Genomic DNA, 16786 nt, shown 5'->3' with positions numbered 1-16786 from the left:
CTGGATCAGCTGGCAATGCTGTTCCTAATGCACCCCAGGATACCCATTGGCCTTCCTGCCCATCAGGGCACCCTGCTGGCTCATGGACAGCTTGTTGTCCACCAGGACTCTCAGGTCCTTCTCCTCAGAGCTGCTTCCCAGCAGGTCAGCAGGTATCAGCCACTCCACACAGCTCTGTGTCATCACTGAACGTCAGCACTGTTGCTAAGAGCATTATTGCTGAAATATGGAACACATGGGTTTAGCTCATTCAGGTTTGATGAGGTTTCCAGGTGCAGTATGTAAAATGAAGCAGATCAGATCAGACTGAGATTCACCAGGACTTGAAGCACTAGTCTGTCAGGAATTGTTCTGAAACACTATCTTGAGTACCATTAATTCCAGGAGAGATACCATCTCACAGCATGTGTCTCTCTCAAACATCATTCACTTCTGCTGTCTGGGAAGAAAAGCATCTTTCACATAGAAATAGTTACTGTTGATTTTTCTTGAAACATTTTTTCATTCTTCTGTACTAGATGTCCTACGGCCTCTAAATTTACCTTCCTATAACTGTGTTTGTGTTCTCTCCAACCAGTGAAAAACCTGCCCACTTGTAACCATTTTACTGGAACAATGTGCATTTAAAAAAATTGTAACTTCTAGATACTATCTAAATTTCATTCAGTTGTCTCCAGGCAGAGTTCATAATGCTCAACAGTATTTAAATGTCTTGCTCTTGCTCTTGGAGTCACTTTGTTATGTGTCCTAACTGTTCTCCAGCTCCACCTCCTTGGAATATATTCTAATAGTACGTAAATGGCATTCAAATCACCAGCATATAACAGAAATATCTTGTTCTAACTGCGCCTTATGTATAATTAACACTTTAGATAATTTTTCTGATGTCTAGCAATGCCTTAGTGTGATCTCTTAGCAGTCTCCTACTGGTGTAAAATGCTAATGAAGCCACCAGACCTGAAGAGCAAATCTACCCTAGGGCCAGGGCCTCAGTTTCATAATGTCTTAGTTTTTGTCTATGTGCCTTTCAGGTGGTGTTCAGGGACAGTCTTTATGAATCAACAGAAAATTCTTGCCATAAAACCATAAGCAGTGGCAAAAGGACCCAGAATAATTCCTGAAATTATTCTTAAATGCATTTTGAATTGACTTGCACATTAATTTCACATTTATGCAACAGTCTGTTAAATCTGTAGTATGTATGTATTCCATTGCCAATAACATTATTTTTAAAGCATTTCAGATCATCCTCAGTTCATATATGTGTTAACATCTGAAAAGGAACTGTTCACAACAAATTCATTTTAGTATGAGTCTGGTAACATGCTTTACAGTGTTGTGTGCATACATCAAATAAAACTGAGCTATATACAGTAAGTTTCATGGGAAACCATAATATTTGGTATTTCTTTAAGAAAAGCCCCAATAATTTGCATTCCTTATTCCTGTATTTTTTTATACCAAAGGCCCAATTTTCCCAATATTTACAAATAAAGTGGGATATAACAGAAGATGCAGTGATCATTTCAGAGATCCTAACTTTCTCTCTCTGAATCTCAGAATTATAAAATTATTTCGGTTGGAACAAGAGCATTGAGCACAACCTTTGACCAAACACCACTTTGTCAACTAACCCACAGCACTAAGTACCACAAGTTATTTCTTGGAACACTTCCAGGGATGGTGTCTCTACCCCCTCCCTGGGCAGCCTGTTCCAATGCTTAACAACCCTCTCCATGAAGAAATTTTCCTGATGTCCAACCTGAACCTTTGTTGGCCCTTTCTAGTTAGAGTGATGTTTATTCCCCACTGGCACACTCTTGTATTCTACATTGAGTATCTTTGGAAAAAGGCAGTTGTTTTTTCCAGATGTGAAAAGGAGAGCACTCATGGTGCTCATGGAGTGTTAGGTGAAGCATCAGCTAGCAGGAGTTAGCATCTTACAAAAACTGCCATGGGAACCTGAGTATCTGCATCTCTCTCAGGTGGGACTGGATCATACCTAAGCACAAATAGTAGGAAGCTCTGCATGAAGGAAAAATGCATTGAAGAAATTCGTTACTTGAAATTCTCATTTGCTATAAAGAGAAGAAATCAAAATTAATCTGACCCTTTTATATCTATTTTCATTGTTAGAAAAAGAAGGAGGAATTACATGGATGCTTAAACCTAGAAAACCAGTAGATGAACTGTGAGTTCAGGACAGCTGAAAGTTTATCACAGAACTACTGTTGAAAGGCAAAACTGCAGAATTTGATCTATACAGAGGAGGGAAAGGAAGTGAGATAAAGATTAAGTTGGATGAATCATGAGATCTTCAATGACCTGAAATAAAATAGAAAGAAGGTCAAATTACTAAATTATTAATAAATATATATATTATGTATGGACAAAACCTGAAAGATAAGCTCCCAGAAAGTTGGAAAATTGGATTTTAAAGATAGCAAGGCTGTTGATAAGATGCATAGTAAGAATACTAAGGAAAAAATGGTCTCTTATTCCACAGAGGGGAAACTCTATTTAATCATCACTGGTGATGCTGATACTTTCAACTTCAGCCTTGAATTTTAGAAGGCAAATGTGATTTCACTCTACCACCACCAACAGAAGTATAAGGCTAGAAAAAAGAACAAAGAAACTGGAAAATACATAGACAAGTTAAAGATTTTTGGACAGACTGAACCTGGTGAAACTCCTTATGGTTCAAACTATGTTAAAATTGCTACTGATTATTTCCAGGAATTAGTAGAATGAGTGCCAGAAAACACAAAAGGACTTGCATCTCTCTCAAAGGAGGGAAGGAAATACCAAACTGATACAATATACAAACTGATCAAGTGAATTTCTACTAAATAAATGTGTTTTAACAGGCTTTGTGGATGGGGAGAAAGACTGAGGATCATAAGAGTTTCTTATAATGTGCTCCTATTACAAAAAAACTCCAAATGAACAGGCTAGGCAATATAAATATGGAATTATTTGGAAATAATTAGTTCTCCAAAGCTGAAAGGATACATTGAACAGAATTTCACTTAGATCCATCTTGGATCCGGAACTATCCAGGACCTTCATCAACATCATTGATGACTGAACGGAGCACACTTATATTTGGAGACAGTATTTATGGAAGATAGTTGAGAACCAAGTCAAGAACCTTAAGAGGAGGGAGACAAAAAGGGCAAAAGATTCTGAAAATCCAAACTACAAGGGAAGGTAGGAAGGTCGGGAGTTCTTGAGAGAGAAAAGAAGAGAAGAGAAGAGAAGAGAAGAGAAGAGAAGAGAAGAGAAGAGAAGAGAAGAGAAGAGAAGAGAGAAGAGGAAGAGAGCAGCTAGAGGTGTTCTCCTGCATCAAGAGGAAAGGAAGAACCTACTTTCCATGTGTGCCAGTTAGGTTAGGTATTAGGAAATTTCCTGCTTACCAGACCAGTTAAGTAAGGACTGTTGCCACTCAGAGAGACTCTGAAATCTCTACCACTGCAGATCTCTGACCAGCTTCTTGCATTTCATCAGGGGCAGCTGATTAGAGGTTGAGATATGATGAGAACCCAGACAGACTCTCAAAATCCCTTCCAGCACTATTTCCTTCCTCTGCTATGGTTTTAATGAAGGCAGGGATTATCCTTTGTTCCTTGTTTTCATATTTTGTGAAAAGCACTAGCTTCAGTGCCTGGCCATGATGAGTAGTCAGGAGCAGCTGTAAATACAGAGCCCAGCCCATCCTTTTGTAACATTTCTGCAGGCACACTAACTGGACTAGGGGCATATAAACCTGGCACTGTGCTCAGGCACGCTTGGTCCCATGTGCTCCATTTGAGCTCCCTTTCTCAATACCAAATTTAGTAATATTTTGATATTATGACAATCTGCAAACAGCCCTCAAAAAGAAGCAAGAGTATTTCAGAAGGTTAATGGCATTTCAGAACAGTAAGCCAGTGGGGCTAGTTATTTTGGATGTGCTGGCATGGATCAAAACACAATTCTGCACAACAGCATTAGTCATTTAAAATCATGATAAAACAACCACATCTCCTATGCAAGGACAAAAAAAGAAGACAGTATAGTTGCCACAATTCTTCAGATTTCTTAACCTGTGTTTGCTTTTTGCTTATCTTGCAGGTTTGAGTTGTGCTTGCTTTGCTTTTGATTAAAGAAAAAGTAACCAGCATCCTGATTCTGCCCTTATTTAAAATTAAATAAGATATTCTCCACAGATTTTAAAAATATTTACAAGTCTGTATAAAACAAATCTACATGAGCAGAATCAGATACCTCCTCTATTTACACTTTGAGAAAACAACATAAATACAATAAACACAATATCAAAAAAAAGAGATCATTTGTGACGAAAAGAACATTTGAAAATGCAGGTTAGCTGCTAACACGTAAATTATTTTAAGGAATTATGAAATTTAAATAACATAAATAAAATAAATAAATAAGAAACATTATTATTATTATTACTGGATGTATTCTGTTGTTCCATGCTTTTAGAATTCTTAGGAAGGTCCAGAAACACACTCTAGTGGAAGGTCCCTGTCCCTATCAGGGAGGCAGGAACTAGATGATCTTCAAGCTCTCTTCCAACCCAAACCATTCTATGACACCAATCTTTATATGGTTTATCCCTTTCTTTCAGACATCACCTTTGCAGAGTCCCTATTCAAGGGTATTAAAGTAGCATGTATGTGTCTGAAATTAGTACAAAAGAAACCAAGCAAAAAATTCTCTTTTGAGTCTTATGAGATTGCAGTAAGTATCAGATATTTAAAGAGATGTTATATGATTTCATATATCAGAATGTTGCTTGTGTGATGATGTCAATGTTCATTGTATTACAAATCTGGTATAAATAACACACAAAAAAAGTGAAGGGTGTTTTTTTAATAACAGAAAATTAGTACACTTAGACTTCATTTCTGCAAACATTTACATTCAAGCACTGTCACCCTGTGAAGCACCTAATAATTCCTAAATCAAAATAATTGTTTTATCTTCACATTAAAAATATCAAAATATAATATAAACATATAAAAAATTGGCAACAATGTCTGTGTAATGCTTAAACACTGTATTTTTGGATTACAGGCTCATTTTAAAAATCTTTTATGTTCCTTTGTAACACTTGATATTTCCTGAAGAGAAAATGGAATAAAAAACAGTACTTTAGAATGCACAGCAGGTTCTCTTCTTAGTTTCATTTAGAGACACAACGTCTAACTCATGTAATACACCGGATTTCTGAAAAACAAACAAAAGCAAACACTTCATTAAGATAACTAGAACACAACAGTTGAAAAGTTTGCTTTTTCACATACTTTAATGTAAAATATTTGGTGCAGTCACTGGACATGTTTTTCCTTTGAATATTTAATTAAATGATTGAAGTTTTCTAATAAATTAGATGGAAACTGATGCCTATGCAAGTCCCATTTGGCATCTTCACATTCTTTAGCTGCCTCAAACACCTCTCCTAAATCTGAAGGTAACAGAAAATGTCTTTTGAGGAGTCACTACAAACCATACGTGCCAATCCTGTAAATCTTTACCCATATGAACTGTTCTGTAAGTACAGGTTCTTCAGTTGACTACCAATTTTAGCTGATTTTTAGTTAAGTACCCTTATCTTTGAAGTATTGAGCATGGGTTGGAAAAGTCCAGTTGAAAGGAACAGGTCACACAGAATATTAGTACTCACTAAAGAAAAGGCACAGGCTATTAACTATTATAAAGGATGTTAACTCGTTTTGTGAAATTCACTAAAATTCTGTTTTCTTGCCTCTATTTAATAACCAGGAATACCCCCAAATGGAAACATCTCAGTCTTTATCATGATAAACTATCAAAATAGCACTCCACCCTTGTAAAACATTTATGTACTGATTGCAAAAGCAGATTGTAACAAAAATGAAAATCATCAAAACCAGGACTCTTCCTTTCAGCAATGAACTCAACTAGATAATTAATGTTGACCAGAGAAACAATCAAACCCAGTTGTGCAATGCAGAACATGTCGCAATCTTGTTCTCTGAAACCATGAACACTGAACCCTGAACTAGGGCACAAAGACACACAGAATATTGTCACATGCCCAGGAAAATGGAAGTCCCAACTTTTCTACCTGCCACTCTGCTGCCTGTGTCTTGGCAGGTTTAGCAACCAAGCACAGAGAAATAAGTACAACCTCTGGATTCACCACATTCCTCTCTCAACCCAAATAGCCATAAACAACTATGTCTGACAATAAAGAAAGCTTCCAGAGACAACAACCATCTAAGCTGAATGAATGAAATCCAAAGCACAGGAGAAAAAGAAAGGAAGAAGGGAAAAAAAAGGCATCATGTAGTACAATACTGATCATGACTCAAAATTGAAAACTTACACAGAGAAAGCCACAGGGTAGTTGAATATTGACTACATCCAGAAAGAGTCACCTAAAGTTACTCAGCTGCATCAGAAGGAGGGCAAAATATAAAGTCTCCCCCGTGCTACAAATAAGCTGTATGCCTCTTTGGCTGAGAATATTCATCACTTCTTAAAATTCTGGGGAAGATGCATAGAATTTGTTTCCTTTTTCTTTCTGTAGCCATAGTTCCAGCTCTTCCAGAATGCTGGCTGCCCTGTGCCAGAGCTCTCCCCACAAAGAGTGGCTCAGCTCATTCCTCCTTGAGGCTGCAGGGACCCAGGGAGGCTTCCACAGTGCATAGTGCTGGGGGGAGAACATTAAATATCTGGGAAGGGATCAAAAGTGATGGATGGAGGAAGGAGCAGAGGGCAGGAAATGTATTGTGGTGTCTAAACCCCAGGATGGATGCTAAAGCTGTCATCAGCAAAATTATTAGCAAATATGGTCTGACTAGAATATCTGAAGACTGTTGCTTACTGATTGTAGAAATTTCTTGTCATAATGAATTCTCCACATAATTAAAAAATACAGCAGGTGCACTTTTACTTGGGGTTGTTTGTCTGTTTTCGGTTTTTTTGGCTTTTTTTAAAATTTATTTTTTGAGTGGGAAGGACCAAAAGGCATAGCATTTTTATTACCCCTGAGAATTCCTAGAAATACCAACATGCAGCTTTATAGCTTCTGATTAGTTTTAACATTTTACACAGTTGTGGCTATTATGATTTCTGCTAGGCAGAGACAGTATTTGACAGTCTGCAAGCATAGACAGCACAGTTTTGTAAAATAATTTTTTATGAAGACCTTTTTAAAAAAGGGAGCAAGGCAGATTCAAAATTACACAAACATAACCTTGTCATCTCAAGAAACAAGATACCACTCTGGTTTAGAGATAAGATTCTGAGGGGAAAATAAAAGCTTTGGAAGATAATGGTACAGTAAGAAATTTAATTTCACTCAATTGAGACCAAGAAATACCACTGAGCATTGATTGTTGTGAACATCAACAAAATAGATTTTGTTTCACCCATGCTTTTTCTGGAGAAAACAATCAGTTTAGGTAGTAAAAGAGCTCTAGGAAAATCCCTGTTTGAATTACCCTGTGACTTTCTATGTGTGTTTCAGAATTCAAGTTTGACTTACTTAGAGGAAACAGGTAATTTGAAGATGTTGCAGATTATACTTCAAGACCAAACTTCCAGTCAAAGGGGAGAAATTTACATTTCCTTAAACACTTAGGGTACTTATTTGCATCCTTATGATTTTACTACTCAATAGTACTTTTAGATGGTAAGTAAGCTCTTCATATATCCTTGGCAAGGATCCTCAGAACTGTTAAATGATTAAGTACGATGAAACATATTTGATAATGCAACAGTTCTTATAATCTCTAAAATCATTATTTGTTAGTTCATCTACAAACTAGCCAGGACAGACAGACAAGAACCACCACTCCACAAATAAAGAACAGTCATTTTAAAATTAATTTAAAAGTTGAGGACTATTAATCACTTCAGTTTGCAAGACTGTTCCATATAGGGCCTTTGTGAAGCAAATAAGGGTCTGGGATCCATTTAAGCAAATGTGCTGCACACATATTTAAAAAGTGCACATTCATAATCTAAAGAGATACTACAAGTCCTGCATAAAGCAACAATCAGATTTGGGCAATCCCATGTAGTGCTCAGACTCAGCCAAGCCTTGGGAGAGGTGGGGCACCCCCTCTGCCGAAATTACAGCAGGGAGGTATGCAAATCTCCCACCTGTGAGAACAAGGCGGGCAGCATTCCTCCTCCAGGGCTCCATGAACACCAACCCTTCCAGCTCACATTTCAGCTCAGCTGCTTGGAACTCACTGCCCCACAAGTCAGCCAACAAACAGCCAAAAACTGAAAAGGTGAGAAGATCCAAAATGGTACCAAGAAGCTGGAGTTTCCATTTCAGTATCTTGGGCAAAGTGAGGTTTTGAAAATACCGCCACGGACACAGATGCCTCTGTACCCTGCAGTGATTTCAGTAAGATGTTGAAATTTCCTGCTATTAAATACTAGTTTTTCCTGTTAAATAGCACAGCAGACATGTCTCACCTAACTGGCAGGCATCTCTGCAAGCCAGTTTTAAACTTCCTGCTTAAAACTCCCCTTCTGGCTGTCTCTCCTGCCCACTTCTATGCAGAATTTGTATCACTGGCATGCAATAGATACCTAGACACAGGAATTGTGATGAGATGGCTCAGTTACCTTTTTTTTTTTTTTTTTTTATCAAGGCAAGAAAGCTAGGGTAGAATACAAAGGAAAATGTAATGCAAAAACCCCAACAACCTCTCTGAAAGGTTTCTAATGGAGTAAATATATAAATCTTCATTAAGCTCAGCTGCACATTCCTTGCTGAAAACCTACTCAGGTTAATGGTGGATACACCTTCTCTAGCACCAATTTTTGGTATTTTGATACTGATTAAGTTATTTTGAAGGTGGGGCTCACTGTGGGTTTGAAAGAGTGACAGGATTTTACTTTATCCATATCATGTTCCGAGTCAAAGTCAGACCTAGAGTGCTTGCTGAAAAATTAGAATCTTTGGAGAAACAAACAGAAGAGACTGGAACTGAGGTTACTATTATTTATAACTTCTTTAAATTTGAGGATTTTTACTCTTATTAAAAAATTATCCTACTTAATTACTGCAATAATTTTGTTTATATTTAACAGTGACAGCTGACAAATACTGGCAGAGAACTTCATGAAATGAAGTCCCACGTGACTTCAGTGCCTGACCTGCCATTACAGAGAGCTCAGTTATTAATAGTCTCAACACTTTTTATGTATTTCCCCTATATTTGGGAATTCAAATTACCTGTTCAAAATACAAGAGAGTAGTCTCACAATCACAATGGGCTGGACATGGTACAAGCAGTATTAAGCAAGGGCTAGGGATGTATTAGCAGGGAAGGCAATCAATCACTGTGGGAACAGGTACAGGAGCAGGACAGGAGGATATGAGGTCTGGCACAGCAGGATCTAACTGCTGACTACATTCCTCAAGGAATGTTGATGAAGGTCTTGCTCCCAAAGCCTGCTATTCCACCATGTCTGAAACATCTAACCCACTGGCAAATCTGGGGCTCTATCTCCCTCTCCTGTTACTACCATGTAGGCTGTAACAATGTTGTCCTGCAATTAGTTATTCACAAACTTGAGAAAACAGGTGTGGATCTCCTGTGAGGTTCCTCAACCCTACAGATCATCTAGGTGATATTTAAAATAATTGCATCATAAAAACTCTGTTTAAGAAAGCAATATATCTTCAAAGTCAATATCCCGCAGAAGCAAATGCCAGAAGTAAGCCAAGTCTGTAACTTTCTTTTTTTTTCTCCTGGAGTTTAATTTGTTTAATTTGAATCACATGAAACCATACAGGCTGAGATATGGAGGCCTCCATAATCAATGGAGGGAGAAAGGCACCTCCAAAACACAATTTCATCCTAAAGACTCATCTCTTTCCAGACAACCAGACCAGTCATGCAAATTCTAGCTGGCTAAGATTGCATGCTAAGATGAGTCTCATCCCCTATACACAGATGATGTGATTAAGTTTTGATTTACATGACCTAATTATACGCTACTGTTTCCAGAAAAATATCTGGCTCATTCGATGTCCAGAACAGACTTAAAAAAAATTAAATAAGATAGCATAGTTAAATTTTGCCTTACAATTGCACCAGCACTAAGTGGGTTGGTACCATTCATCCTCTTTGCTTTAATCTCTGTACTTCTGTTCCCACATGTGCAATGCTGAATATACCTAATGCTACTAAGAAAGTAAAGGAGATAAAAATCTAAAATGGATCTAAAGTACAGCAGTAGAAGCATTATGAAAAACCTCTCGAAGGAATTATTATTCTGTGGTCAGTACAAGATAAATAAAGGGCAAATAAAGCCTGGGGCTCCATGCATGACTAAGGGTAATAAAGAAACACTGAGTATGCACGGCAGGAGACATAGGGATCTTTTAGACAAACTAACAATTCCATGAACCTCAGCAATAATGAAATCCGATTTCCTATGGATTTAGGTCTTGAAGTGAATTAAATTTGATATCTGTGATGCAAGTTCCAGCTGGAGTAGCTGGTTGGAGCATTTTTCAGTCTCTCTGTGTAGTGGTCTCTAATATTCTATGAACTAATGCTGGAGATTTTCCTTCTGCAGAGTACTCTGCCTCTCACCTTATTTTCAAAAGGAACTACTCAGGAACTTAATTATCTTTTAGTTAGATCTGTCAAATTTGTTTAAAATCAACTAAGAAGTTCCAAAGGTACTTTAAGAGCAAAGGAGCAGAAAACACAGTATAATCACAACAATCTTGTTGCCATAGGAAAGAAGTGTAAAGAAATGAAGGAAGGGCAAAATTGAGGCCTGCTGCTTCTGAATGTTCATCTCAAATGACATCCAGCTGTTAAACATTAAATGTTACTCTCAACAGCACAGGGCAAGGCCTTAAATGGATTTTCACTGCTCTCTACTCAGGAGATATATGTTTATTTAATATGATTAAAATAGTCTTAGTAGTCAATCACTCTTGGGAGGTAGGCAAAATATAAGTTTTTGGTTAGTTTTATTGCAACTTTCAGAAAAAGGTGATAACTTCATTTTTCTTTTTTTTTTTTTTTTTAACAGAGTTCTCTCCCGATCCTAATTTAGGAGAATACCAACAATCACACCCAAAAGGACACATACAAAGGCTTGTAATATTTTTTTGAAAACCTTGAGAACACTACTGCTTGACAGGCATGAAACCAAAGAACACAAAAGAGCAAATGTTAACTGCATTCTGGGTGGTATTTTTTTGGTTTTGGTTGTTTTTAGAGGACTGACTCACAAGTTCAAATAGTTCACTGGCAACCAGAAGCGTTGTTAAAGAACAGCTGTCATCTATTAATGAACAGGTTTTGGCATAGCTGAGATTCACGAGACTTGTGAATAAATAAAATACTGTTATTTGTCAACATGTCTAAGCAGACTCCTGGAATAATCTATGTCATTAACATTTATTTCCAGTGCAGCCTTTCAATGTAATCAAATTGGTTATTATTGACCTTCTCCAAAAACTCATTAGTCAGAGGAAGTTAAAACTCCGCTGCATTCACTTATTATTAACTGATTGGTTTGAAAATTGTGAGTTCTCAGAAATATGGCATGACTCCTTAGTTGTTACCAATGTTAGCAAAAAAAAAAAATTGAGATGAAAAGTATCTGAAAGGTCAAGCAGCACTTTAGTTATCCAGATCACTGGGATGCAGAAGTCTTCTCTCTCCCTTAAGCCCACTACAAGACAAACTGCAAAAAGAGATGGGAAAATGCACTACAAAATAGTGACAGTACACTGAAACACTTGTGTTTTTTGTTTTGTGTTGTTTAAATGTCTTTAATATGAAACTTTTTAATATTTTTTTCCCCAACCCACCACTGAACCACAACCTGTTCTAAATTTTGAAAGAGTCAAGAAGTTTAGTACTTCTGTATGAGCTCTATAACTCTGGATATCAATCTTCCCCATCTACAGGAGTGCTTTGTGTAAATGAAGTTACTAAGGACATGTCCACAGTAGATGGCAAGCAAGAATGTACATAAAAAGTCCTAGATTTCCTCAGATTAATACAGTCTCAGAATGGTCTACTGCCTGCCAGCCTACCCTGCTTATTTATCTTATCTCTGAGTAGGCTTCACGCACTTCCCAAAAGCGTGGCCATAATAGACTGTCCTAGGGAGTTCCTTTCTTCTGTGGGACTGGGAAAGCAATGATGTGCTCCCACTGAAGCATCTCATCAGTCTGGGACAGATGGTCCATTGCAGAGGGCAGGGAGGTCTGATATCCCCAGGCACAGGTGCCTTGGGCCAAAACACTGTGCAAAGCTGTATCTCCTTTTTACAATCAGCAAATACGTATTTCACCACTACCAAATGGATGTATGACTGAAATTATCTCAGACTGGCATCTATCATGTAATTTTTCACAGCTACTAGTCACACTTGCTACTGCATTTTCCATTCTCCAAAATTTCATCAGTTAGAGGAAGTTAAAATTCAAGCAGTACATTCAGATTTCACAGTTTTGTGAACAGGCAAATTATTTTGTCGAACCTGAAAACCATGATGAAACTGTACAGTGGATTTTTTTCCCCCAGCAAACTCTTTCTTATCAGGCCAGTGGTAAAACCAATTGGGCTAAAGGGCCTCTTGTTTAAATCAACAGATGCATTTGACTAAAAATGGCAAATTATACACCAAAGAAATGGTACATGATGCCTCATCAGGATTCCAAATATTTTTAGCTAAGGTGAAATGTTACTACAGACAAATATGACAAATTCTCATGGGCACATTTTCCAAACACACATACATGTAGAGCATATAACTGTTTAAACCAGTTCTAATTAAAACCAAGCAGTAGTGTAACATGTTCAACGTGGCCTGAATTTTTTTGCCATGTCCACACTACAAACCCCATGAATTTTCATGAAGGTGGGCAGGAATACTGAAGTTTCACTTACCATAAAGTAAGTGTAGCCAATGTTAATGTGAAAAATACCCAAACATCATTTCTGCATGTGCAGAGAATTCTCTTAGATATCATCTAAACACACTCTGCAGAAATGCTTACTTCACACATATTTGTCTTTGCAGTATTTATGATCAGAACTATTGTTTTATAGTTTTCATGTTTCATACTAACAATATATTCTCTATTTACAGTAGACAATGTCTTTTTCATTTACAACAAAATCAGAGTTATTTTACTTGAGACTTTTTTCCAACAAGCTCAGTAACTGAAGGGCCTGCCATTATCCTCCTGTTCTAAACAATATTTAACTGTTCAGTTGCTGAGCTTCACTTTTATGTCAAAGTAACCAAAATATTTTTTTGCCTTTTTTTTTTCCTTCCCCAAAATAACCAACTACAACTTGTGTTACTGTGTAGTATGACAAGACCCTGATTTAACAGCACCATCCCCTGACCACCCCCTAAGGCTACTTAATCAAAACACTGCTACTTGTGACTTTGTCAGTAATTTTGCTCATCTATCTTTATTATGATTTGAAGAGTATTTGGAGTGGAAGGTTAGTTTTGTACAACTAATATTGGTGATGAATGGCAGTGATAATACATTGCATGAAGAACATCTATTAAAGTCTAAAATAATACTCTGCTGCCTAAAAATAAATTGCAATGCAAAATATTTTCAGAGCTAATGAACAATAATTCAGTCCTACAAAAGAACTGCAACTTTGAGGAGTAACGACCTTTAAGCCAATACACTCAAGTTAGAGAGATGCTGATTCTGACAGATACAATATTGATTCTACCACTAATTAACTCAAATCCTTAGGCCCTGATAACTCAAAAGCACTAGTGTAAATCAACCAAACAAACAGCTATGAACCTTGGATAAAACATTTGATTGCTGAACATAAAGCTCCACTGATTCCATCATCATGTAGCATCTTCACTGTGTGCACACTCTGCAGAAACCCAGAGGAAAAAGGAATCTTCCTGGCACAGAAGTGGAATTATCTGGGAGCTGTTAACCTCTCCCTTAAAGGAAAGTATGGGAAATAAAGCCACAAATGCAGACTTCCTGAATTTTCACTTTCTCTCTGAACTGTATTGTAGCTGCTCACCTCTTCTATTTTTCTCTTCTCCCACGATTCTTCTCCCCCATGTTCCTCCTCTGTATGCCTGCAGCTACAGGATGCCCCCAAAATACTAACTGCAGAATGCAAAAACAGCATCAGCTGTGCTTTGCTCAAACTATTCTGTAGTTACAACCTTATTTGCCCAATCTGAGAAGAAAAATCTCCCATCTTCTTTCTCCTTTGAAAAGAAGCCTACCTTTTCCAGGATTTCCTTAGTCAAGACTGAGAATGCATGCTCAATGTTCACGTTTTCTTTGGCACTGGTCTCAAAAAATGGCATTCCGTATTCCCAAGCAAGCTGAAAAACACACGTAGGAAATGGGATGAACATTCTGCAGGAAAAAAACAGTTCCTAATACTAGCAGCAAGCAATATGAAGGTGTTCTGACTGCTCCATAAAAACCTTAATTGAGTACATGACTGCTCAGTAAAGTACTCTATATTTATCCTCAGTTTATAAATTTCAAAAACAAAACATTTTAAAAACATTTTTAAACACTTCTAAAACATTCTTAAATTTTTGTGTTTTCAAAACAGCTTTTTTAACCAATCTTTATTTGCAAATAACAAAAATAAAATACAGTGGGTCTGTTCTCAGTGTTTTGATTTATTTGCAAAATGATCTGTCTCCTAAACAATTATTTAGAGGAAACTAATGGAGTACCTGCAGATAAAAATATGACAAGAACTGTTGAAAAACAGTGGCAGGATGAAATACAAAAAAGAGATGTTCCTTTATGCTAGACAGAGAGAAGCACAGAGATAACAGACATGCAAAGAAAACATATGCATGTAAAATGATATTATGGTAAAAGGAAAAGAGAGAAAATACTTAGATGGGCAGCATAGACTTTGGCTGGTTTTCTTTAATTTACTCCTGTTGTCTTATTTCCAGTGTATTTCCATTGCAGATAGCTTTGAGTTATGTCGGCATGAATAAAAAAACTTCAACACAATATATATACAATAATCAGACTTCAGAGTTTTAGTCAAAATATAATAAAGATTACACTAGAGGTGAAAAAAACCAAAGTAAGCAAAATGGTTTCCTGTCTAAAATGCTTCAACAAGTTGTAGTTCTGAAAATAAAGATGAAATCTAACTGATTCATTAGACAGAGACTACTTCATAAATTCATAAGGGATTCTGAAACTCAGTGGACTGCTGCGAACTGTTTTCAGTACTGCAGCAACTTGTTGCAGAAAGTTAAGATCGTTCAACTATTGCCAGTACAAAACAATGATGCATAAGGGTTCATAAAGAAAAAGACAAGCAATAAAAGAATACTGGACTAATGAAGTAGAGAGAACTACTGGCTCGCTGATTATAAAGTACACAGAAACTACTATTAAATGCCCTTTTCTTTCTTGCATCATGTAACAGGTAAGTTACTTATTTACAAACGTTGATGAACACTAGCCAACCCTTTAAATCGTGGAATTGCAGAAATAATTATGAAAGAAAACCCCACTTGAAATGAGGCTACTGCCCACACAATACTGGGTCAGGCATGGCTTTGCCTACAGAAATGCTCAAATCCACCAATGATGGAGATTCTGTAGCCTTTATGGGACCCTCTTCCATGGCTACATCAACGTTCTAGTGCAACTGGTTCTCCTCAACTCCAACCTGAACCTCCCAAGCCAGGACTTGTGTCTGCTCCCCATCTGTTTATTGTCTGTCTCTACTGAGAAGAGTCCATTTCTGTCATTCCTTTAGTGCCACTTCTGTTGCAGCAGACCACTAACTGCTCCTTAGCCTGCTCTTTACCCAGCTCCCTCTCCTCATGGAATACCAGTACTAGACACCAATCACCTTTATAGCTGTCTGCTGGACCAGCTGCAGTTTCTCAACACCCTTCTTGAAATGGGAGAGCCAAAGCTAGATAAGATATTCCATGTGGCCTTGTCAGCACTAAGTAAGGGGGGATAATAATTTCCCCAGATCCACCATCCATTATCCTTCTAATGTAGTCCAACACCTTTAAAGCCATGAGGGAACATTGCTGACTTCTATTCAAGCTGGTGCTCATAGGAACTCATCAGTCTTTTGTGGAAGGACAGTGACTCCTGCCTTGGATTATTCCATCACAGGTGCAAATCTTTGCACTTCATGAACTTCACAATGTTTTCCCTGGCCCAGTTCCCAAGTTTATCAAGGTCCCACAGAATTGGTGTTCTCCTGTGTGGTGCGCCAGTCGCACCCCTTAATCTCATGTCACATGCAAATCTTCTTCTATCATCAGCCAAATCACCAATGAAGATGCCAAACAACGTGACTGAGGCAAAGCTGACTGCCTATAGCTCCCAGAACCTTCTTCCTTGCCTTTTTTAAAAGACACATCACGGCATCAAAAGGGATCTCTTCCAACCACTATTATTTTTCAGAGTTGACTGACAGTGGCTCAAATCACAATGATCAGCTCTTTCAGCACAATTGGGAGAACTTCATCATGTCTATGGGCACATCCAACTCGCCTAAGCAATTTCTAATCTGAAGCTTTCCCACTGCTGGCTGGCCTGCTCCTTCCCAAAACATCAGGGACCTGCACAGGCCTGGGAGCAAGCTCTATTTGTGAAGACCAAAGAAAAGAAAAATCAAATAAAATCAAAAAAACTTGAATACTTGACCCTTCTCTGTATCATGTTTCTACATTGCTCACTACACCTATCAATGGACCCCCATTTTCTCTATAT

General features: G+C 37.6%; 1 protein-coding gene across 1 annotated transcript in view; it reads right to left on the bottom strand.

The window, feature by feature from the left end:
* Positions 1–4881: 4881 nt before the first annotated feature.
* LOC128942572 (ras-related protein Rab-10-like) overlaps positions 4882–16786 on the bottom strand; it is a 31953-nt gene continuing 20048 nt past the window's right edge. Inside the window, exons 5-6 of the mRNA XM_054285126.1 lie at positions 14287–14388; positions 4882–5238 (exon numbers count right to left, since the gene is read on the bottom strand). Coding sequence (XP_054141101.1) covers positions 5164–5238; positions 14287–14388 — 177 coding nt within the window. The 3' untranslated portion in view covers positions 4882–5163. The remainder of the gene's footprint in view (positions 5239–14286; positions 14389–16786) is intronic.

The sequence above is a fragment of the Melozone crissalis genome, unplaced genomic scaffold (assembly GCF_028551555.1).
Source record: "Melozone crissalis strain CALT ecotype California unplaced genomic scaffold, PUWL_Pcris_2 ptg000042l_1, whole genome shotgun sequence".
Taxonomy (NCBI): domain Eukaryota; kingdom Metazoa; phylum Chordata; class Aves; order Passeriformes; family Passerellidae; genus Melozone; species Melozone crissalis.
Note: the sequence above shows the minus strand (reverse complement) of the source record. Positions and strands in the feature narration are given on the sequence as shown.